A 23,206-nucleotide genomic window follows, 5' to 3' on the forward strand; every position below is an offset into this window, starting at 1 on the left:
ACCCCCCAAGGGGCCAAGAGGAATGAGAAGGATGCGTACCCAGCAATGTGCCCAAGGGGGCTTTTCAGGGTAACAAGCTATTCCTGCACCGGCCTTCCAGATCCCTCTCACGATGGAGGGCCACCACCTGGTCTTGCAGAACAAGAGGCCAGCAATAGGGGCTAAATTCTCCGACACCATCCGAGGAGATGGGCTCCAAAACTGCCAAGACCCTCCTGACATTCAAAACTATAAGAAACTCAGATACAGAAAGCAAAATAAGCAAAGATGCATCTGCAGCAAGAAGATGAAGCAGGAGGTAAGACGGCTTTGCTGCGTGAGTTCTATTTGGAGCCTCAATGATAAGCAAGAACCCAAGGTCACTTGCAAATCAAGCGCATCTGAGAGTCCATTTGGAAGCAAGTGATAAATTCGGGGGCATCTCTGTCAGCAGATGTGAGGGGCAGGGGTGCAGGGCTGCTGCTTTGGGGTAGAAATTTGAAGGGGTGGGGGTGCATAGCAATAAGTTGACCCTGAGGGGTCAGGGCTGCTGCTGAAATCTTTCCCCTAAATGAGATATCCAACTTGAGACACACTTATTTAATAAATGGAAGCACCAATTAAAGCAAACATGCCGGGAAAACTCACTTTCCCAAAGCACTGGCCCAGACGTGGGCCAGGCCCCTGCACCTCCGCCAACCCACTGGGATGGGTTGTGGGGATGGACACTTGACTGACAGCCTCAGTTCCGGTCTCAGTGAGACCCTTGGCCGGAGGTGGACGCCAGGCCCATGCTGTACACGGCCAAGGAGACCCCTGAAAGCACACCCATTGTGTTCTCTTCTGAGTTCTGAATGTGATGTCACATTCCATGTAGATTAGAAACTGGACTGTTGCACCCTGGCGCCAGCTTTGTCCCCACTTCCTCATTCCCTGTCCCCCAAAAACATGAATCCCAGAAGAATTAGTTTCTATTGATTCTGGCACACGCCACTTGCTTAAAAGGCCAAGTTTCCGGACTGGTGCCAGCCCTCCACCACACAGGAAGGCCTGTGTGCATCTGTGACAATCCCGAGAGCAGAACCATGCATGCCTGCCACGTCCCCAGGGCCACCCTGCCCAACCACTCCCTGTACAGTGCTGTGAACCTCCCACAAGAGGCTACTGCTGTCGCTCAAAGCTTTCAAGCTTCAGTCCCACCGGAGGAGTAACACTTGCAAACAGAAGTCACTCCCAAGGGTGAGGGGCCACCGCTGGGTGAGGCGGGTGCCACTCGGAGCCATCGCACTAGCTCCATCAAGTGTCCGATCTTCAATGCTCCCCTCTGGAAATGGGGACCATGGTAAACCTATCTCATGACTGGGAGGGTAGACTGCAGGTGTGCTATACTTCAGTGAAAATGCTCAGAAGCACGGCCTACCTTGGGGCTCTTACAAGAACCAAATGAAATCCCGCACGTACAGACCTCCTGCAGTGTCTGGCCCCTGCTCAATGTTCAGGAAGTTATAACAAGATGTGTTGGTGCAGTTATAGGACACGGGGTTTCCCCACATAGGGAATATGTCTGCAGGGATGTGTGACACCAGGGTGGGGCGGTGGCAAGCCGCAGGGTGCCCCCTGGGCTGAGCGGGCGGCCCACCCTGGGGTGGTGAGGCCCATTGGCTCTGCCTTCCCAATTCCGATCTTTAGTTCTGGAGTGTGACATCCCAGAAGAGCTTTTCTGTCCTCCTCAGCCCTCCAGTATCAACGAACAGTAACAGAAAACACAGGGTCTCAAGTAGGTAAAACCCGGTCACATAAGGGTGGGTCAAATGGGTCCACGCTGGGGTGGCGGAGATCCCAGGGTCCCCACCGGTGAAGGGCTTTCGACGAGCAACGCAGCATCCAGGGGCTGAAAAGGGATGAAGCCAGGTCCCGCCAAGTGACCCCAAATAAATAAAGCCACCCCAAAAAGCACCCAAAGTAGAAAATAAGCATAACCTAATACCAGAAAATCCCTCACAGATGCCCCAGAGAAAGTGAAAACGCCAAGTGGCACCTTCATTCTCGGAAGTGGTACTCGTGAGGGGACGGAAATCTAGACATCCTGCATCAATTCGCTCAGATCTGGACAGATGTGGACACGGGGGTCCTTCTGTCTCCCCTCCTCTGGGGAGGGGCTGGGAGATAAACGGAGGCTCAGGACTGACTGTCCAGCAGAGACCCTCCCCACAGGACTGCTTGCTGAGTGGGGGCCACTCCAAGGGCCGGGGCGGGGGGTCCCATGAGAATGGGACACACACCAGTGCAGAGCATTCCAGAAAATCCCAGAAGAGAAAAGGGAGCCCAGGCCTTCTAAAAGGGCTCAACACTCTTAGCTCCTGGGCCTTAAAAGGACAGGCAGCCCAGCAAGTCTAGCTCCAGCCGGAAAAGAAGAAAATTCACTCACATGATCAGAACAAACAGGAAGACACCACATTGGCCAACAGATGAGTTGGCAAGAAACAGCAGGGAAGTAACAGAGACGCGGCCCAAAAAGAAGTGAGAAAAGGGAGAGGATGGCATGTAAACCCAGACATCTGAGTCCTCTGTTCTCGATGAAAACACACTCCAGTTAAAAGAAGAAAGCGCTCCAGGAGTCATTTATGCTCGGGAGAAAACTAAGACATAAAACCGACTAAATAAATAAACAACTCAAAAGAATAATTGTCAAAAACAATAAGCACAGGGTGGCCCAGTGGCTCAGGCGGTTAGCGCTCCATGCTCCTAACGCCGAAGGTGCCGGTTCAATTCTCACATGGGCCAGTGGGCTCTCAACCACAAGGTTGCCAGTTCAACTCCTCGAGTCCCGCAAGGGATGGTGGGCTGTGCCCCCTGCAACTAGAAAACAGCAACTGGACCTGGAGCTGAGCTGTGCCCTCCACAACTAAGACTGAAAGGACAACAACTTGACTTGGAAAAAAGTCCTGGAAGTACACACTGTTCCCCAATAAATTCCTGTTTCCCTTCCCCAATAAGATCTTTAAAAAAAGAAAAAAGAAAAGAAAGAATAAGCACAAGGCTATGAAAACGAATGGAAAGTTGTAATAACACGACCACAGTAAGTGGGGAATCACAAAGAACAGAATGGATGCAACGGAAAACACAACCAAGAAAACTGCAGGACACAAAGAGGAAAACCACCAAGTCAGTAAAGCAATCAGAGAAAAGACAACAGACATGGAAAAGGAAGCCATTATAAGAGGAATTGCTGTCTCTGAAGTAGGGAACCCACCAACAACACAGAAAGAGGACTCGAACATAAGAAAATATCTGTGAAATGTTAAAAGGTCTTCAGGGCAACATTGCTGTGATGCCCCTGAGAACTGCCTGACACCCCACACCAGAAACGCCACCAGTCAGGAGCACCGACGGAGCACGTGTGAGACCAGGCCTTTCATGGGAACAGGGAGAGGTCAGACTGGCATGTGCTCATCTCTGCTTTGAGCAGTCGCACGTTTCATCAGAAAGCCCAGATGGACTTGCTGAAGGGAATAAAAGTAAAGTCAGAGGGCGGGGAAGGAGAGCACACAGGAAACGTGTCCTCAGGGAGTGGAGTCTTAAAGTGCCCTGGGAGGGAGGGACGGGGGTGTGACCTGGGGACGCTGGCTCGCTCACTGTTGCGTGGTAGGTGATCTACTCAGAGCGCCCCCTGTGCTGGCCCCACACATGCCACAGGGCCCACGACCCAAGCCCTGCCACGCTCCCACGAGCCAACCCCGCACACGGAGGCAGTGGCGGACCTGCCAGCAAGGACCCACAGGCACCAGGCATGTGCGTGGCAGGGGTGGCATAGGACACAGCATTGGGCCCAGGCCTTAAGGGCGACCAGAGTTGGGCAGGGAGGGGAAGGGCACACCAGACAGAGCTCGCACACCCAGGACGTGGGAAAGAGCATGGAACACAGGGGCTCCATGCCTGACTGAGCACAGCAGGGGAAGAGGCAGGGTCCGCTGGGGCTGGAAGCCCCGCCCACTCATGCGCTCACTGTGTGTTTCCTCTGCAAGGCTCGGCCTCTGCCCAGGCACATAGTAGGTGCTCAGTGAATGCTGTGGACCGAGGCACCAGCAGCACGCTGTGAGGCAGGAGTGGAGCGGCAGGGCGCCTGGTGGGGAGGGGAGGAGCGGCCGTGCAGAGGTGAGCGCGGGCGTCCTCCCGTTCATGTCACGCCTGACGTCGACCAGGGACGCGCAGGGGGGCTCACCGTCTGCTGCAGGTCCTGAATGACAACGCGAATGACCAGCGTGTCGCCATGGCTCTCCTCCGTCCTGGCACTGCTGGGCTTCTCCGCGGTGGCCCGGATCGTGTCGTAAATGGTCTCTTCCTTGGAGCTGTCCGACTCTGAGCCCAAGGAGTAGTCGGAGAAGCTCTGGGCCATCTCGTCCTCGCTGGAGGTGGGGCTGCGCGGCATGGCGGCCCTGCGTCTGGGGGGAGAAGGAAACAAGCATGGGGGGCGTGAAGATGGAAGAAGGGAAGAAAACCCAGGGACACGGTAGGCACTGGGCTTGGATGAGTGTGGGCTGATTCACCGCCCTGCGTTTGTTGGCATGACGGCCGGCAGGGCCCGTGTGTGTGTAACACACAGATCTCGAAGGCAGTGAGCAGGTGGCACCCCCACTGCCTCCCCAAGCCGAGCCAGGACCTGAGTGGGGGCGCCTGTGAGCTCTGCTTGATGCTGGGAAATGGGCCTTTCAAAGGAGCCCTCACCGCTGTGGCCGTGACCACAGCTCGCAGGGACTAACCACAGGTCTGCTGGGGCAGCTTGAAACTTTCCAAGATGAGCAAAGAGACTGGCTTTTGTTTGTCTTCAGGACAGAGTGGCAGGTGGGGAAGAAATGCAGCCAAGTTCATGCTACAGTGACCCCTCCACCTCAAACACAGAGCAGTGACAGGGAACGTGCAAAAACAACCAAAGGCAGGCCGGGCTCGGGAATGAGATCATCGCGGGGCCCAGGACAGAGCTGAACCCAAAGGCTGAAGTCAGGGACTCGGGGCCCCTGAGAGTCCGTGGGAGCTGGGGGTACAGCCTCCTTTCGATCAAGTACAGTGAACCAGGTCGGGGTGCCGACTCCACCTCGGGCCACGGCTGTCAGAGCAGAGAACGACGAGGACATCACTCTGGGAGCAGGCCAGCCACTGTGCCACCCGGCTCTGTGGGCAGGGCCCAGAACACTGAGCATAAAGCCAGTATGGACCGGGGTGCCAGGGAGCGTGGGGGAGGACGTGCCTAACCAGCAATTCCTCTCCTACTTGGACTCTGTAAGGAGGTCCACACATGGAAAGATGCACGGACGAGACTGTTCCCTGCAACACAGGGCAAACGTGGGCCACCCTACCGTCCAGAGTCTGCCTGACTAAGGTGTGGTCTCTTCTCTCACAGACGGCACAGCTGTGGGGCTGAGTGAACCCCAGCTACACGTGGAGGACCCCAAACACAACACTACTGAGCGAAAGGAGGGTGATTTGCAGGACGAGGCCAACACATGGCAGCGCTTACACCCAGGCGGGAAGGATGCCACCTGGTCCTGATGAGCTGACTGCAGGCGACGGACGTGGAACGGGGGCACAGAGCACTGGGTGGCTCGCACCACTTGGAACGTTTCACTTCCTTAAAACAGTTGCAGCAGCGATGATACAATGTCAAACTCTGACAAAGATGGGGACACAGATGTGTGCTACATTATGTCTCTGTTTTTCTGTCTCTGTGTTGGAAATATTCATAGAGAGGGTGGGAGGGAGGGGGCCCCATGTACCCCAGGCCCAGGTGCCTCGGGTGCGGAGGGGCAGGGCTCAAAAATGTCCCAAGTAGGACGCAGTTCACCCAGTGCCAGCTCGGGGTGTTGTGCTTCCATGGCCGGGAAGACCTTAAGCTGAAATTGCAGAGGCTTTTGGCCAGTGAAGACAGGAACAGCCATTGGTTCCGAAACGTCAGTTCAGAGTTCCACTGGGGTGAACCTGGGAACTTTCATTCTAAAGAATAAAGGCTTCCTAGGTGGCTCGGGGGATCTGCTGTTTGAGAGGCTTAACCGCCCGGTGGATCGCAGCACCGGGGGAAGGACTGACGAGGAGGCAACGGGAGCGAGTGGATGGGTCTGAGGCTGAGGACAGGCTCCGGCTCCCGGCTCCATCTGAGTGAGGGCCCAGCCAGCCAGCCGTACCTTCTGGTAACACGTTCACCAAGCACACGTGAAGAAATCCTTTCCAGCTGAATTACACAGCACACATAAGTACCTCTGTACTATATGATACAGTTCTAATTACAATTATACCACAGAAATAATTGCACGTTATTAGAGTGTGCTATAATACAGTATATGTGATTATATATAAGTAGCTATAATGTATTATAATATATAACATAAATATAAATTATATAAATACGCTGTATAATTACATACACGTATATGTAATTATTTCCAACTATATGCCAGGCTCCAGTGAAGTGTATCCTTTAGAACAGTGGTTCTCCATCCTGGCTGCTCAGGCAAGTTATTTGGGGAGCTTTCAAAAAACACAGTGCCAGAAGCTGATTCAGTGGTCGGGATGGGGCCTCCGGGCCGCTGCCCTCTCTCAGGGCTCCCAGGGGCCTGCAACGGGAAGCACAGCCCAGGTTCACTTCCAGCCGAGTCTGCGGCTGTAACGCTGAAGAGCTCGGCAGCAGCACAGAGACACAGAGATACAATCAGCCTATTCCCGGGACTGAGGGCCGTGTCCCACGTGTGGGGGCCGTGTTCTGGGGTGAGGACCGTATGCCAGGATCAGGGGCCGTGTCCCGGGGTCAAGGACCACGTCCTGGGGTCAGAGGCCGTGTGCCGGGGTCAAGGACCACGTCCTGGGGTCAGAGGCCGTGTGCCGGGGTCAAGGACCACGTCCTGGGGTCAGAGGCCGTTTCCCAGGGTCAAGGACCATGTCCTGGGGTCAGAGGCAGTGTCCCGGGGTCAAGGACCACGTCCTGGGGTCAGAGGCCGTGTCCCGGGGTCAAGGACCACGTCCTGGGGTCAGAGGCCGTGTGCCGGGGTCAAGGACCACGTCCTGGGGTCAGAGGCCGTGTCCCGGGGTCAAGGACCACGTCCTGGGGTCAGAGGCCGTGTCCCGGGGTCAAGGACCACGTCCTGGGGTCAGAGGCCATGTCCTGGGAGTAAGGAGCCGGGCCTAGTGCTCTGGACAGCGGGAGAGGTGCAGCGCTCACCACCTCCCAGGTCAGGACAGACACACGTGTTGGGTCTTGTCACTCTGGGGTTCTGGTGGCCTTTTCTGCCCTGAGGGTGTAGGTGGGCTCAGAGTAGCTTCTGCTCCAGTAAAAGCCGCCTCACCCTTCACCTGTGCTGCCTCTGAACCCAGCAGGGACCGAGAGAAAGCACGACAACTGATGGCACATCACACTCACAGGAGGGTCGGTATCTAAGGAGAAAGAACCCCCACTGCAGACGGAGGCAGGAGCGTCCCCTCCTGAGGTGCTGCGGGCACACCTGCTGCCCTGCCTGCATTCCCACCCAGGACAAGCACTCGCCCCGGAAAGCCCGTGGGACCCGGAGCAGCACAGGCCTCCATGTCACCATCTGAAGCTGGGCGTGTGCAGAGCCCACAGCAGACACCGGCACGGAGCAGACACACAGCACAGGAAGCCCAGGAAAGCCGCGGGCATGGAGAAGTGGGCAGGGTGGGGGCCGAGCCACAGGCCGAGGCACAGGCCCCAGATCGTCCAGGCAGGTCCTGCTGCTCTGCAGGACACGGCCGTGGGACCTGACCCGCAGGACACGGCCGTGGGACCAGACCTGCAAAGTTTTCACATAGGTCAGATTTTCGGCAAACATTTGGAGTGTATGAAAGGCAGGAAGTGGTTTTGTAGTGGTCACTTTGCAGGCCACATACAACACATCTACAGCTGGCCACCCGCCGTGTACTCATAGATACGAATCATGAAGTGAGCACAACCCTTAGGGCCTTCTGTGCAGAAAAAAGAGGAGTGGTGGCTTGAGAATGTTGATGCCAGCCTGAATTCAAACTCAATTCCAGAAACAAAACTGACAAGCAAAGAGGAAGGGCCCCTGCATCCGCAGCCCCTCCTGCTGTCCTCAGACCTCCCACTCGGCAAGTGGCCCGCCATGAGAACACCCGTCCTAGCCGCTCATATGGGCTTGGGGGTGACATCTGTAACCGAGGTCAAGGACAGAAGGCCCCATGGGTCTGAGAGCTGCCCGGACAGCGTCCACAAGCAAGGAAGGACCCGCAGCCCAGTGCTTTCCAGGGCCGTCTTGGGAGTCCGAGGCCGGAGAGCAGGGTGAGAGGGTCCCGACCTTAACAAGAGGCTTGAGCAAGGTGATCAGCAGATCCTGGGAAAAGCAAACACCTGGTAACACATTTAATTATTAACCCCTGGGTCCAACCGCCAGGTAACACAGAGGGCATCCGGTTAAAGCTGCATTTCAGATAAACAACGAATCCGTTTTACTCTAAGCATTTTCCAAATGGTGCATGAGACATACGCTAAACAATTACTCATCTGAAATTCCAACAGAACCAGGCACTCACTGCTGCATGCCCCGGCAACATCCTGGGGGACAGAGGGGCTGTATCGGTTCTCTGACCCATCACCCCATCGTGACTGGGGGTGGGGAGGCTCCGCAGAGAGGGAAGGAAAGGAAAGTACAAAACTCAACATGAAAACCGGCTTCCCAGGGGAAAGTCAGTGCCAGGTCTGGGAGGGACGGTTATCACCACCCCGGGCAAACTACATGTCAGGGGAAAACGATCTCACGCTATCAAAACACAGGCCGGTAAATTTCAGTGACTCTTGGGACGTGTCTTTGACTCATGGGTCCATCCACGATACGGATTAATAAGGAGAAAAAGGTAAACTAATGGCAGTAAAAGCAATTTTCACAGAGACTCAATATTTTGCCGCGAAAGTGTTCCAAGGAAACCTAAAATTATTCCGATGAATCATAAAATCTTAAACTGGCACCTCGGGCCACTTAATAATACGTCTCACGGACAGCTAGGTAGATTTTACAACTCGCCACAGTGCAAATATGAAACCCGACCTGGGACAGAGACACATAAACACAAAAGCGCGTGTCTGAAGCTAACTTTATCAAGGTTAGAGCTGCAAGGCCTACGAAGACCGCCTCCAAAAATGCAGAAGTTCCATCAGCTCAGGTTTAGAATTGCTTTTTTTGGGTGGGGGGGGGAAATCGCTCATCACCAAAGCAGCAAGCCCCCCAAGGGGACTGTACTGGGGTCTGCACTGACATTGACACTGCGGGTCAAGGTCAAGGCTACAGGATTGAGAGCAGGCCCATGGGAGCCTGTGGAAGAGGAATTGAACACTGGAGGAAGCTACGAGGTTCTGCCCACGGTGGGAAGTCGCTGCCTTGGTGTTCCTTTCATCATTTGTCCTCCAGGCACCGGCACAGCACACCCACTACTAAGAAGGAACTGGAAGGCACGGGGCACATGACAAGGGGGTGGGCAGCTCGAGAAGTGTCTGCAGCAGCAAGCCTTCCGACACGGCACCCCAGATACCTGACGCTGGACGGGAGGAAGGCACCAGCACCCCTGGGAGCTGAGTCAGGAGCCGGTGGGGGAGGCCGGGGTCAGAGCACACACCAGAGAGCAGGGAGCTGCCAGATTCGGGTCGGGCACCCTTAGCCTGGCTGAGTTTCCTGGAGTATCATTTACGAGGTTCTCACCGACTGGTATGCACCCAACTCCTGATCTCGTCACAAAACGCTTGGCCAACCGGCCAACATGTTTGCAGAGTCTGAGAAGCATCTCACGCACAGTGAAAGGCTCCATGGGAGACAAGCTAGACACAGGTGACGCTGCCCCCACCCACCTGTCAAACCTGAGTCCACAGGTTCCTGCGAGAGTCAGAGAACAGAGGCCCAGCCCCTGGACCATCCTGGGGTGGACACCAAGGAAGGAGGACCCCAACTCGGGATCAACACTCATGGAAAACTGCAAGTAAGAGAGAATTTCCTCAACTTGAACAGGGTGTCTACCCAAATCCTATAGCAAACAGTATCATAAATAAACAAGCAAACAGATAAATGAGTGAACTGTTTAAGGATTAAAAGGAAGGGGGAAAAATAATTATTTTTCAGATAATATGCTTTTCCGCAAGGAAGAGCCAAGAGAACCTAGAGATAAATTATTTCAACTCATGAAAAAGCCCAGCAAAATGCTTGGTAAGAAATAACTACACAAAAGTTTACTGAATTGTTACATTAGCAATAAACCATTAGAAAAACATTTTAAATAACGTTATTGTAGAACCAAAAATAACCAAGATCGCTAAGGAAAAAAAATGTCTAAAACGATAATATGTGCTAGAGCTTTATGGAAAAAATCGACAGAGCCTTATTTTTTTTAAAAAAACTAGAAAGAACTGAAGGAAGATGCAAATAAATGGAGAGCCACACTCTGATCATGCGTGTTAGGATTTAGTATCTCAAACACGGAAAAGCACCACAAAATAACAAATTTGACGCATCTGCCAATGAAGGTCCCGGCGGAAATGCTCACAGAACGAAACATTCCGATCTCAATGTTCCCAAAAGAGTGGGAAGAGCCACGTATAAGCAGGGCACCTTTGGAAACGAAGGAGAATGTCTCCACCAAATGCCAACGCTTTCTAAACAGGTATAATATGGAGGCAGTACGGTGTTGCTACAAAGACAGGCCAACAGACCGATGGAAAGAGCAGAGACCCCTGGGACCGGCCTGGAGATGTGGGCACCGAGGGGAAAGCAGCAAGCAGCACAGGGCGCTGACACAGCAGGCCGCTCCTCTGAAGAACGTGAGAACTCGAGCCCACATCACCCCACACCTATAAATCTGGCCAGACACAGACTTCAATGTGAAAAAGGGAAACCACCAAGTGCTGGAAGAAAAACACAAGAGGCGATAGTTTCCTGTAAGCTCCCTCAGAGCAAGGGCTGGGACGCTCCCTAAATGTTCTCTTAGTGCTGTGGTGACCGATTACCCCCGACTCAGTGGTTACAACGACAGAAACATCCTCCTGCAGCTCTGGAGGGCAGAAGTCCGAAGTGAGTTACCCTGGGCCACGCCAAGGTCTCGTCAGGGCTGCTTCCTTCTAGAAAGCAATGAAAAGAACCCAACCTCCTGCCCTTTTCAGACTCCAGGGGCAACTATAATTCGCTCCTGTGGCCCCTCCACTGTTACCAAAATTGTAGACTGTAGCAAAGAATAACATGCATTTATTTATGTGAGCAAAATCGGGCTCTGTGGCCCTGCTGTTTAGCGCCATCTGGTACTGGGGTGCACTTCCCAGCATCCTGCAGTTAGTTGGGGTCCCTCCCTCTTCTGAGTTCCTGCCTTGGCTGTCAATGCAGGGGAGGGGCGTGGGGTCCAGGCCCATGACACCTCCTCCCCTCACTCCCCCTGCTGGACGACCGTGGAAGCGCAGCGAGCTGCAAGGCAGCAAGAGGCCTCCTGGGAGCTCATGGGTGGTGCCACCAGCGCAGAGAAAACACCCGCAAGAGCATGCAAGCTCTCAGAACCCAGAACAGGGAGGTGCTGGGGGAGGGAGTTCAGGGTCTTTTCAATATTAAACAGACTCAACTTCCCTGCCGCCTGTGGAGAAGGCCTGGTCCTCCTGACACCAGCCAGGGACCCTCCATGGCGCCAAGTGCCGCCCTGAGGGGTGGCGGCAAGGTCACCTACCTAAGACTGCTCCAGCTCAGGGAGCAGCGATCTCTGGGGGCTTTGGAAGGGCTGATGCACCTTCCACACTTAGGGGTTACCAGCGGCTAAATCAAGTGACAGAGTCTGGGAACTGGGCACATCGAATGAACTTACAGAGCTCTGAGACGTCCGGGGGCGACGAAGTGTCAGTGACGAAAACGCTTTCAACTTTCCAAATCAAGCGCTGGGGCTCGCGCCAGCTTTCTGTGCCGCTCCCAAGTGTCAGGCCTGTGGGGTGGGGGTGGGGGCGGGGGCGGGCACAGGGTCCAGGTGCCAAGCCCCCCCCCCACCCCTGTCTGTAGAAACCTTTGCAGTCACTCACTCGGGAGCACCCCTGACCACACCTTGGGTGGGGCTGCGGCTACCCCAGTCCTGCCATCATCCATAATGACAGTGCGTAAGCTGAGGGTGGATTTTCTCTAATTCCTATTATTCCAGTGGTGGTGGGAACCTCTCTTCCTCAACCATCACTTCCATGTTCATCTCATTTTCCTAAGAAGGATCTTGAAGAAACACCCCTCCCCTCTGGGGAGTGTAAAATGTTTAAATGACTGAGCCAGCCTCCTAGAGGGAGACGCTTTTGCAGGCTCCCTGTGAGGGTGTCCCCTAGGTCCACAAGTCTGTCCTTCCTGTATCAGATTCCAAGGACACCAGGCTGCCCAACAGCCCAGCTCAGCGACCTCCAGTGTCCCCCACGCAGCACAGAGAATGACATCCACAGGCCAAGCTGGGAAGCCGGTTCTCACTCACAGCTGTGTGGCCTGGGCAGACCCCCCGCGTGACCCCACGGGCCAGGGGCTCCCTCCTTAGGCTCAGTCTGTCCGGGGTCCCCAGCCCCACCTGACATCTGCATGCAGGAGGCGGGCCTGGGACCCAGGAGTCGCTCATGGGCAAATGTCCTCCAGTTGGTACGGACGCTCAGCCAGGCTGAGAACTGGTGACACCTCTCACACTGTCATCTGGCTTTCTCTTGGGAGCAGACACCTCCTCTCCGTGAGCAGCACCCCCTGGAAGGCCTTCCTCTGGCTGACCTCACTACCATCCCCTCCCAGGTCTCAGGACCAAGCTCAGGCCATGTTCACCGAGCATCTCCTGTGACCACCAGAGATGGATAGACAGACGGATGGACAAGACTCCTGGGAGGGAGAGAATGTGCGTGGGGAAGTGCCTGGGGAAGAGGCAGGTCCGGCGGGGCACTGCTTTTCGGGCAGGACAAACGCAAGAGCCCTTTCTTGTACCAGGACACGGCGCTCCCTGGTACGTGAGAAGCGGCTTTTCTCACGTTCCTTTGCAACCCCAGTTCTAGAAGCAGTCAGCAGTCACAATAGGGTCACACGGCATCTGAGGAACACTGGACGATATTAAAGGATCCATGTGACTCTGAAATTACTAGAAGTAATAACTGACTTTAGCAAGACTGGGAGACCAAGATGCATATAAAAACAATTCTCTGTGTTTCTAATCCAGTTGCAACGAACAATTGGAAATGGAAATTTAAAAACAATTACCATTTACAATAGCAACAAAAAAATAGGATATGCTTAAGAGGAAATCTGTATGTGAAAGACCTCCACGCTGAAAATGACTAAACATTGCTGAGAGAAATGACAGACCTGCATAAATGGGAGACCACCTCTTCAAGTTCTCGCAAAGCTCTGCTGGCCGTTTTGGGACCCAGCAGCCCAGGACTTCCCCAGAGCTGAAGGTCAACGTCCCTGCCTGCAACCTGCCCGCCACCTGGGAATGACTGGGCCTTCTGGGGACAAGTGTCATTACATCCATTTTGCACTTGCAGAAAAAAAAAGTCACCCAGAAGCAAACACCCTGGGTCTCCACGACCAGGTCCCCGCCCGCCCGGTATCGCTAACAAGCCACACGGCGCACAATCCGAGCCTTTCTTTATTTCAGTGGCCTCCACCTGCTGGCATTCTTTATCAGCAGGTACAGGGTGGAAGCAAAAAACAGAAGAAGCAGTTTCCACGCAGAAAAGTGGAGCGGGAGACAAGCTTTGTGAATTTAGGGTCTGGGTAGTTAAAATAGCTTTTCCTACCAGGGAAGGAAAGCAGAAGAAAAGCGAGAAAACACAAAACTCCTTACCTAAGCCCATCGAAGAATGCTTCCTACAAACAAGGCCACGGCTCAAGTCCAGGTTGCAAAAGAAACAAAGACAACATTGTTTGGTTCCTAATTAAAAGAGATAAGGCTTCTAGAAAACACCTACAGATGGCAGGTTTGAAAAAGCTTGTCAATCCCCGTAAATACACCACACCGCAGCAGCCCACATGCCTACATGGATCAAATTAATTTCAGCCCAGGAACTCAAACCCTTAGAAAGTGCTGGAACCACAACCCAGCAGGGCTGGCACCATCTGCAGCCGCCCCCTAAAACACTTTAGACCACTGCAGAGGACTCAGAAAATCATGAGGTGAGGACAGAACGTCATACAGCCCCACTCTTCTTTCTAGAAGGGCCCCGGGCATAGGCCCATCCTGGGTGTCCAGTGTAACTTTTGTTACAAAGCAACCTCCCACTTCCACGTGTCAGACTGGCCACTTTCCTGCCCTTTCCCGAACTCCCCAGAGAAAGGCAGCAAAGGGATTTCATTGTTCACACACCTGAACACAAGGACAAACAGAAAGGAGAAGCCAGCAAAACCAAGGAGAGAAGGCAGGTTAGTGAGCAAGCACACTGCTTCCGGGACGGACCAGCCAAGCCTGCCGGTTTGCAGCAGAAAATTCCAGAAAGGTTCAGGAATTGAATCACAGGTTTCAGGCAACGGGCCGAAGGCAGGAAGACTGGTTCAGAGTGTGTCCAGGTCGCAGCTGGATTCCCAGGTCCAGTCCTGCCATATGGCAGCCGGGTGACTGTCCTGGTCCCGGCCGCGTGAAAGAGGAAGAGGTGACCTGCAGGAGTGCGACCCTGCACGTGAATGTGGGGCCACACAGGTAACACAAGGTGGAGTCAGAGTCTGTACAATGGGCAAGGGGATTTCCGTCCCTGTCCTGGCCCCTTCTCATCATTTGGACCAGGACTGAAGATGTCTCTGGGGAACCTGACCAACCCGAGAAGAGATGCACAGACCCCAGTGAAATGGCCCCAACCCCCTCGGTCCCCATGGGATGCCCAGCAGCCTGCAAGCCCCAACCCTGCCCACCCCCATCATGGCGCCAGGGCCCGTCATACCTGTAAACAGCCAAACATGCCCGGCACTGAGCAAAATAAAAGTATGTTTGCAGAGAGAAAATTGAGGGATCTTCCAGAAATCAGAACAGAAAGGCAGAGCGATGGGAACCAGGAGAGAAGAGATAAAACTGTAACAATATACCAGAATCAGTCCAAGGACATTTCACATGGAACCGAAATAAGTTCTGGAAACGACACAGGAAATGGAGGGAGGGATTTACCAACAAGCTTCTTTAGATGCAACCGAGGAAAGTGATCCGTGAGAAGACTTCTGCCCGAAAGTGAGCACAGATTCAAACTTATTTTAAACACGGCGCTGGTATTTCCATGTGTGGTACCCGGAGCGCCTGTCCCAGGATGACCTGGGCAGGGAGAGGGTGGATCGGGCGGGTGGGGGATGCTTCCAAAAAGTGAAGGCTCCCAGGCCACACCCCAAAACTAACTCCCCAGGGGACTCTCTTGTGCGATGATGTTTGAGACCCACTGACGCACCTCCTGAGGGAGGGAGACCCAGCAGTGGGTGACTTTCACCCGTCTCACCCTGAGATGGATCACACAGGGTGGCCGCCTGGGGGACACCTTATTCTTGCACAGATAATCAATCCCTACACACCCTGCATCTGGGGGAAATGGCTGCATTTCGTCATCCGGGTTTCCTTATTAGGACGTGAGCTCCTGAAGGAAAGGGCACCCACGGCGCACACCATCGCCTTCAGTGCAAAGACACCAACCGCTGGCACGCAGCACGTGGGCTTGAAGAATGACAATCACAATGCAGACCCTCGCGAGAATGACCAGGACAACGCAACCTTAGATCAGCCACCAAAAGGCAAGAAGAGGCGTCGGTACCAGAGAAAAGTGGCCTGAGTGGCCAGAGCAAGAGGAAAGCCCTAGAAGCTGTCCTAGGAAGAGACGGTGTCCCGACAAGATGCCCACTGGAGGTGATGCTGCGATGCTCCCTTCTGGGGGAGCTTCAGGTGCCCCCCGCCCCCCAAAGGAATGCAATTGGTGCAGAACAGGGGGCTCGGCTGCGTGGTGCGTACCACCAGTCCTCAAATGCGGACCCCGTCAGACCCACCTGGGAGCTTTAAAAGGCTCAGACCCAAGGCCCATCAGGTTCAGATAGGCTGAACCACAACCTCTGCTGGGGCGAGAATGAGGAAGAACTGGGATTTTAGAAAGAACTCTACCCCCAGGGCTCCAACGCTCCACCTGGGTTTAGCGTCATGGGTGTGGTCCAGCCTCCCACCACGGGCAGGGACCCCTCATCAACCCCCCAGGTGTCCTCTAGTGCCACTTCCTCCCCCCTTCCAGGGGACGCCTGTGGTGGTAAGAAGGTTTTCCTCTTTTGTGGAGGAGGAAAAAGCCCCACTTTGCTGCATTTTCCAGGTCCTGCGCTGGCTCAGCTGCAGGGCCAGAGCCTTTGCCTCCCACGGAGAGCCTTCCTTCCGGCAAAAGGAAACACTCGTCCCACGCTGGTCCCATCACAGGTTCCGCACGTCCTCCGTCCATCCGCTGGGAGGTGCTTCTCCTGGGCTGCCCCGAGTTTCTGCACACCCAGCAAGGAGAAGCACGGACTCGCCCGCCCCCGACTGACGTTCATACAGCAAACAGCCTTCAAGCTGCACTTGTCTCCTGGGGCTGCCATCGCCAAGTCCCACATACCAGGGGGCCTAAGACAGCAGACGTTACGCTCCCCAGTGCGGGACGCTAGAAGCCCCAAATCAAGGCATTGGCATGTTCCTTCCGAGAGCTGTGAGAGCATCGGTTCCAGGCCTTCCCCCGGCTTCTGGCAGGTGGCCTCAGGTGCCCCTCGGCTCGCAGACGGCCGTCTGCCCTCCGTGTCTGTGCCCTCAGAGCCCCTTTTCTAAGGGCACCAGTCACACTGGATTAGGACCCACCCTAAGACCTCATCTTTTCCAATCAGCTGCAAAGACCCTAGTTCCAAATTAGGTCATATGCACAGGTATGGGGGTTAGGACCTCAGCATGTGTCTTGGGGGGACCCAATTCAACCCTAAACAGAAGATACAGGGTTTCCCTCAGGAGCCAAGGGCCGGCATGCTAACTGTCCTGTTTAGACTGTTTCCGTAAGGTCAGCGTCTCCCTGGCATGATGCAGCCGCTGTGGGTGCCACACCACGTGGCCAGCCCTCTGTGCATCCCCACGTGGTGTGGGACTCTGGGTTCGGGGGACCAGGACACCAGGCCGCTGTTCTGCCTGCTGCTCTGCTGCAGGTAAAGCCTGCTCTTCCTCTCTGACCCGCTGTGTGCGTGTCTCCTTGCAGCATTGTGAAACCGGCAGGCCCATCCGGAGGGTCAGGTCTCAAACTCTCCAGTTCTTCACACCACCCATTCGCCCCAGTTAGAAACTAAGGCATCTGCCTTGACATGCCACATGCCCATATTCTAGCCGTCCCCTGCCGACTTCACCTCCTCAGTCGCTCTCAAATCCCGCCAACCCCCCCCGCACCCCCCACACACACACACACACCGTCCTGTGGCCAGCTCTCTGGCCTGGGTCACCTGGAGCAGCCACTCGCCATCCTGCCCACGTCCGCTCAGCCATCTCCCCAACGTCTGTCAACACCTGGCTCAAGCGTTCGGCAGGCGTCACAGCTCCAGGTCACTGCAGAGTCACCGCTTCCTCAGAGGAGGGACCCACGACAAAACCAGGCCAGGCTCGCTCGCTCCATCTCATCAGCAGATGCACGCCTCCCGTCAGCCGTCCCTAACACTACGTGAGGCCCATGTGCTTCCCACGTGTTATTTCACCTAGACAGCAATCGATGGCGGCAGGTAAAGGTGTCCCATCTGACAGCCCTCCCATGGAAGTAAAAGCACAGCAAGGTTCAAAGGCTTCCCAAGGTCACGCAGCCCCCGGCTGACGGCGGTCGGAGTGTAACCACGGGCTGGTTTCAGAGGTCACCGCATGACACCACAACCTGACAGGTGCCTGCCACTGTCCAGTTTGTACTAAACACACGTAAGTGTGATGGAGTCCTGGTGGCCATTAAGTCTGCAAACTCCTTCCAGCAAGAGGTGGCGTCTTAGTTCCCATCTCCTAGAATCAGGGCTGGTCCGGTGGCTTGTGCCAACCAACAGGACATGGTAGAAATCACGCCACATAACTTCTGTGCCTTCAGAGAGCCAAGACTCCCATCCCCACCTCTTGGGATCAGCCCATGTCCAAAGCTCACTGCCTGAGCCCACCTTGCTCTGAGGAAGCCCCAGGCAGCACGTGCAGACACGGGGACTTCTGGAGTGAAAGGAATCACGCCGGCTCACACCTGCCCCCGAGCCCGACCCACAGAATCACGAGCAAGTAAACGATTGTGTTTTAAGTCCCTAAGTTTGGGTGTTGTTTCTTAAGTAGTGGTAGGCGACTGGAGAACATTATTCTAGATCTGCTTCTCGGCTAGCCTGGAATTTGCTCTGAGAGAAAAGGGGCTGTTTGTCTCTGCTCACTGCTGAGCAGCCCTGGGCACTGAGCCCGGCCTTCAACCAATGTGTCCTCAGAGAACAAAGTGAGGCTTTGACTGACATTCCAACACCTCCAGGAAGCCACTGTGGGGACAGCCAGCACCCAGCTGAGGGGTGACTCAGTGCATCTCAGGAACAGGAGGAAAGCAGCCCCTTCCAAGCCCAGCCTTGCACCCCGTCTCTGGTCCTGAATCAGTGGGGGCCCAGAACCACTCAGGCAGCTCCCCCGCCCAAACACACCGGCCCTCTGCAGACAGGGCTGCCAGTCAGGACCTGCATGGGTCCCGCCAGGGACAGAATTCTCCCTCCAGGGAAGGGGGCTTCTGTGTGGGAAAACACGGTTGATATTTATAGCTGACGTACGAGAAGGCAGGTATGTGAGTAACTGAAAGACAGAAATAACTGAGGCCACTCGAACTGCCTTGGCAACCAGTGGAGACAATGAAATCAGCTGTACTCGAAGGTCAACACGAAGCTGGGGTACGGGGCCTGAAGGCAGCATGCTGGCCCCAGGTGGCCCACCCACCATCCATCACGCTCCACACCCTCACTCACCAGCTAGGGGCCCCGACCCTCCTGCACTCTGTGGGTGCCGGCCCCCTGGTCTCAGTAAGCTGAACCCACAGATGGAGCTCGGGTCCATGAGGTCTCCTGGAACCCTGTGCTTTTTGCTGTCAGGGCAGGGGGGTCACCTCCTCTCTCAGTCAAGTGATGGGTCTGAATCCCTGGAAGCTGCCACACCACAGGGCATGGCTGCCAACAGCCAGCAGTCAGTGACCACAGATGGAAAGAGAAGAGATGTGTCTGGTCCCACGGACACGTCTCTGCCGATGGTGAGATGGTTCCATTCACAGCTCTGGGCCCGAAACCATCAAACGGGCGTTTGCTCTAACACCCCGTCCTCGGTTCTTTTCCGAGTCTCCTCTTAACGTGCTGCGGGTTAGGGCTCCAACGCAGTCATTCTGGGGGACACGGTTCAGCCTATCAATGCCCTGGGGGCTGCATCTGTGAGCCTGTTCACAAACACAGCAAACAAACCTGCTCTCTTCACATCACAACTCACATAGGTGATGCGTGCACCCCAATCGCTGGCTGGAATCCAGTCTCTCTGAAAGGAACAAGGTAATGTATGACCTATCCCACCCCCCCAAGCTGTCCCCACAGGAACGCGAACCTTCACGAAGGAATCGTAAATGAAGAGGTCGGGTTCATGGAACAATGCACAGCACCGTCTTGCTTTTATCGGGAAAATGACTTCATCAATCCAATTTTATACTTTCTGCTTTCAGTCCTTACTAGAATGTTCGCCTAATAAATGCAAATTGCAAGGAAATCTATATTCATTAAGCCTTTTTCCTAGCGTTTTTATCAAGCCATCAGGAGGCCATTAGCTCTTACATGTGACAGGAAAAAGCGAGACCTAGAGAAAGCCGCCCAGCCTCGTTCCCAAAGTCCTAGGCAGGCACCCGAGAAATAACGAAGTGCCTCTTAGGAAAGATTACAGCTCCAGCCGGGGGATGTCCCTGCGAAAGGCAGACACCGATTCACACGAAAGCTGTACTGCTCGCCTCTCCTACTGCCTTAGAGAAGTCAGGAAAACCGAACCTGTTACCAGGAAAGTGCTAGGAAAAGGGGAGAATAAAACCCTTCTCATGCTTACCTTGTCAGGTGCCCAGAGAGGCAGATGCCTCCAGGTAAAGCCAAGACGGGACATCCAAGCCATGGCTGTGCCAAAGCCGGGCCCCTCTGTCAGGTTAGACTCAACTCACGTGAGAGGCTGGACCCAAAAGACCAGCTGGGCGCCCCTCCCCTGGCCCACCGGGCATTCTTGCCCAGGATACCGCGGCCGCCCCAACACAGCCTTCCAGCAGGGCCCAGTCAAAGGTGCATTTACCGCTGGAAAGAGGTACCTAGTCCCCAGGCTCACCCACTGACAGCAGAGCTAGTCCGTATCCTAGGGCTGGACCTGGAGCTACACGTTCCAACACCTCCTGACCCCACAGAGAGGAGGCACTGGGCTCACCATCACAGCAGGACACCAAGCCTTGGGAACACCCGCCAAGGTCGGAGGGCACTGGCGTGGCAGTCAGGCCTGGAGTCCGGCCGGCCGGCTCGCGGTGTCCTGGATACCACAGCCTCCCTCTGGGAGCTCTCCCCTGGAGGTCTCCATCCTTTTGGGGGCCCCTCGGCACCTGTATTAGTTTGCTAGGGCTGCCAAAACTAAGCACCACAGATGGGGTGACGACAAACATTTACTGACTCTCAGCTCTGGAGGCTGAAGTGCAAGATCAAGGCGACGGCAGAGCTGCTTCCGCTTCCTTCTGAGGCTGCAGGGAAGGCGCTGCTCCAGGCCTCTCCTCGGTGCATAGACGGCCGTCCTAATGTGCATGTGACATTCTCCCAGGGCACGTCTGTCTCCAAATCTCCCCTTTTTATAAGAACACCAGTCACACTGGAGTAGGGTCCCCTAATAACTCCATGTTGACTCGATAACCTCCGTAAAAATCCCATCGGCAGACACACTGTCGTGCTCTGGGGAAGGACAGCAACACACGAATTTCACAAGGACACGGCTTGGCCCATGACGACACTGCCAGCTGGATTGGTTGGGCCGAGAGTATCACCAGTCCTGTGTTACAGGGAACTCACAGCACAAACGGAACCCCAAAAACCCCAAAGCCTGACTACCATCGTCAAACGTATCACCACCAACTCCAGGGTGGGGTGAACGGGACGGGCAGGTGTCCAGACAACTCGCAGGAAAAGCATCTGAGGAGGGCTGGGTGCAGGTGGCTGGGCTATGGATACAACGAAACAGAAGGCACCCTGTGCAGTGAGCCAGGGTGCTCCCTGGGCCCAGCATCAGGGCCGGGGGTTAGGGCTGAGGCCCGGGGAGCCTGTGAGGTGTGTGTGGGGAGGGGGCATGCTATGTGGGCTTCAGCCCCACTCTCCACCTTCAACTATTCACCAACCACCTTAACTGACGGGACCGCATACCCCAAGGTGACGTCTCTCAATCACCTCACTTTTATAAGTGCAGGTTTTATTTAAAAAGAAAATCCAGAATCAAGCCAGTAAGCATGACTGCACTGCTGGATCCGAGGGGCCATGCCAAGGCGGGACAGGCAGGTTCCAAGGCACGGCCCAGGCAGAGAGAGCTGTGCAAGATCTCAGAATTCCAGGACCATAAAAATTACAAGCTGTTACACAGACAGGCGTGAAGCATCTGCTGAAATGGCCATAAAGTGTCTTCAGAGCCAACCTGCAGGTGATTTAAATGTCTTAGGAGAGCCCAAGGGATGCAAACCGGTACCAAGTGATGGAGGACGGAGGAAGTAGGCTATAAACGTTCTTACAAACTGCATACAAAACAATGCCGGCTTCTCTAACTGCAGCAGGAGCCGGGCCTCTGACTTAGGAACCCGCCAGAGCTACGGAGAGCGTCACCTGCAGGCGGGACCCCGGGGCAAACACAAAGCCTGGTCCTGGCCACATGCCCTGGTCTTCCCGCCTGGGGCTGGTCTGTCTCCTTGGTGAGTCAATGTGCAGTCACCCCAAGAAGGCTTAAACCTAGAGACAGACATAAAGAAAGCCACCAAAGCCACCTAACTAGTATGGGACATTAAATCCAGAAATGTACCTGTTTATCCTTGGCACTGAAGACTGCCTAAAAAATTAGTCTTGTTACTGTCAAAATATGCAACCAAACCAGATTTAGACATGAGATCTTACTCTGAAAGTATAATTTTAAGAAAACGGAAAACATTTGTAGAATGTTTCAGAGAACATAAGACCCCCACCCCGACCCCATTTTCAGCGTAATTAAGACTTACAAGAATACTTAAATACGTCGAACAGAACTTCCTGTCAGAATTTAAGGGAATCTGAGTTTGTACACAAGATCCCACTGTTAGCAAGGCCCCCCTCTTAGTGTGTCCTCTCATCAGCCAGATTCATAAATATCACGGCTGTAAATCACATTTGCAAGCTTTGAGAAAGTTCGGTTCTTGGATGGGTACCTCCAATAAATTAACGACTAATTCTGAAATCACAAATAACCAAAAATACTCTTCTGTGGGTGGGAAACTTTCCCCTGGGGAACAATAAGAGACTCGCCTTGGCAATCTGCTTGCCACAAAGGAAAGCCAGCCACAGAGAGATCTGAGGGCTCTGCAGCTCTAGCTCAGGACTGCCATCCAGCCAGGGCGCTCGGCCCGCCTCTGCCTCTCTCTGCCAAAAAGGAAAGTCAGCGTACACCCTAGAAGTTGCCAAGGCTCCAGCAGGCAAACCCGGGCTCTCCCATGAAAGACCCGGAGGAGCCATCCCTTCCTTCCTACAAGTACCTGAGCACAGACTGCGAGCCTAGCTCTCTCCCTAAGGGACACACCATTGAACAAAGCCAACAAAACTCCCTGCGCCAGAGAGCGTCCATTCTGCTGAGAATTGTAACAGAAGTGAAGGGAGAACAGCCTTTCAGTTAGGTGAGTCCATGCCATCGGCTGCCGCATGCGGAACCCTCGGAAGCATTTCATTCACTGAGCAAATCTCTGGCCCTTCCCAATCAGGGGTAGGGAGGTTACAAGACTCCACCAGGCAGCAGGTGGCACCAACTTCAGGGCTGGCTGACCCAGCCTCAGTCAGGTGGCACAGGAGGGTCTAGGATGCCCGGCCTTCACAGACCGTCTTGCTCTGTCTCTCCAACTGTGCAAATCCCGTCTGCTCCACTGCACCGTAAATCCCCAGGCCAGGGACCCTCTCCATCCTGGACTTGGCCTCTGTTCCCTACCGGGCACCTGGGTGGGCACCTGGGTGGGCTTTTTAGAAACAGCTCGATT

At 54.7% G+C, this 23,206-nt stretch overlaps 1 protein-coding gene across 17 annotated transcripts in view; it reads right to left on the bottom strand.

Annotated features, from left to right (window-relative positions):
- Positions 1 to 23,206, bottom strand: part of SHANK2 (SH3 and multiple ankyrin repeat domains 2) — a 459,770-nt gene that overhangs the window by 395,574 nt on the left and 40,990 nt on the right. For all 17 annotated transcript variants that reach the window (XM_088789779.1, XM_074336881.2, XM_074336891.2 and 14 more), the window contains one exon: positions 4,202 to 4,421. In XM_088789779.1, coding sequence (XP_088645905.1) covers positions 4,202 to 4,408 — 207 coding nt within the window. In that variant the 5' untranslated portion in view covers positions 4,409 to 4,421. The remainder of the gene's footprint in view (positions 1 to 4,201; positions 4,422 to 23,206) is intronic.

Source organism: Rhinolophus sinicus, chromosome 14, assembly GCF_057876585.1.
Source record: "Rhinolophus sinicus isolate RSI-liver-muscle chromosome 14, RSI-T2T, whole genome shotgun sequence".
Lineage (NCBI taxonomy): Eukaryota > Metazoa > Chordata > Mammalia > Chiroptera > Rhinolophidae > Rhinolophus > Rhinolophus sinicus.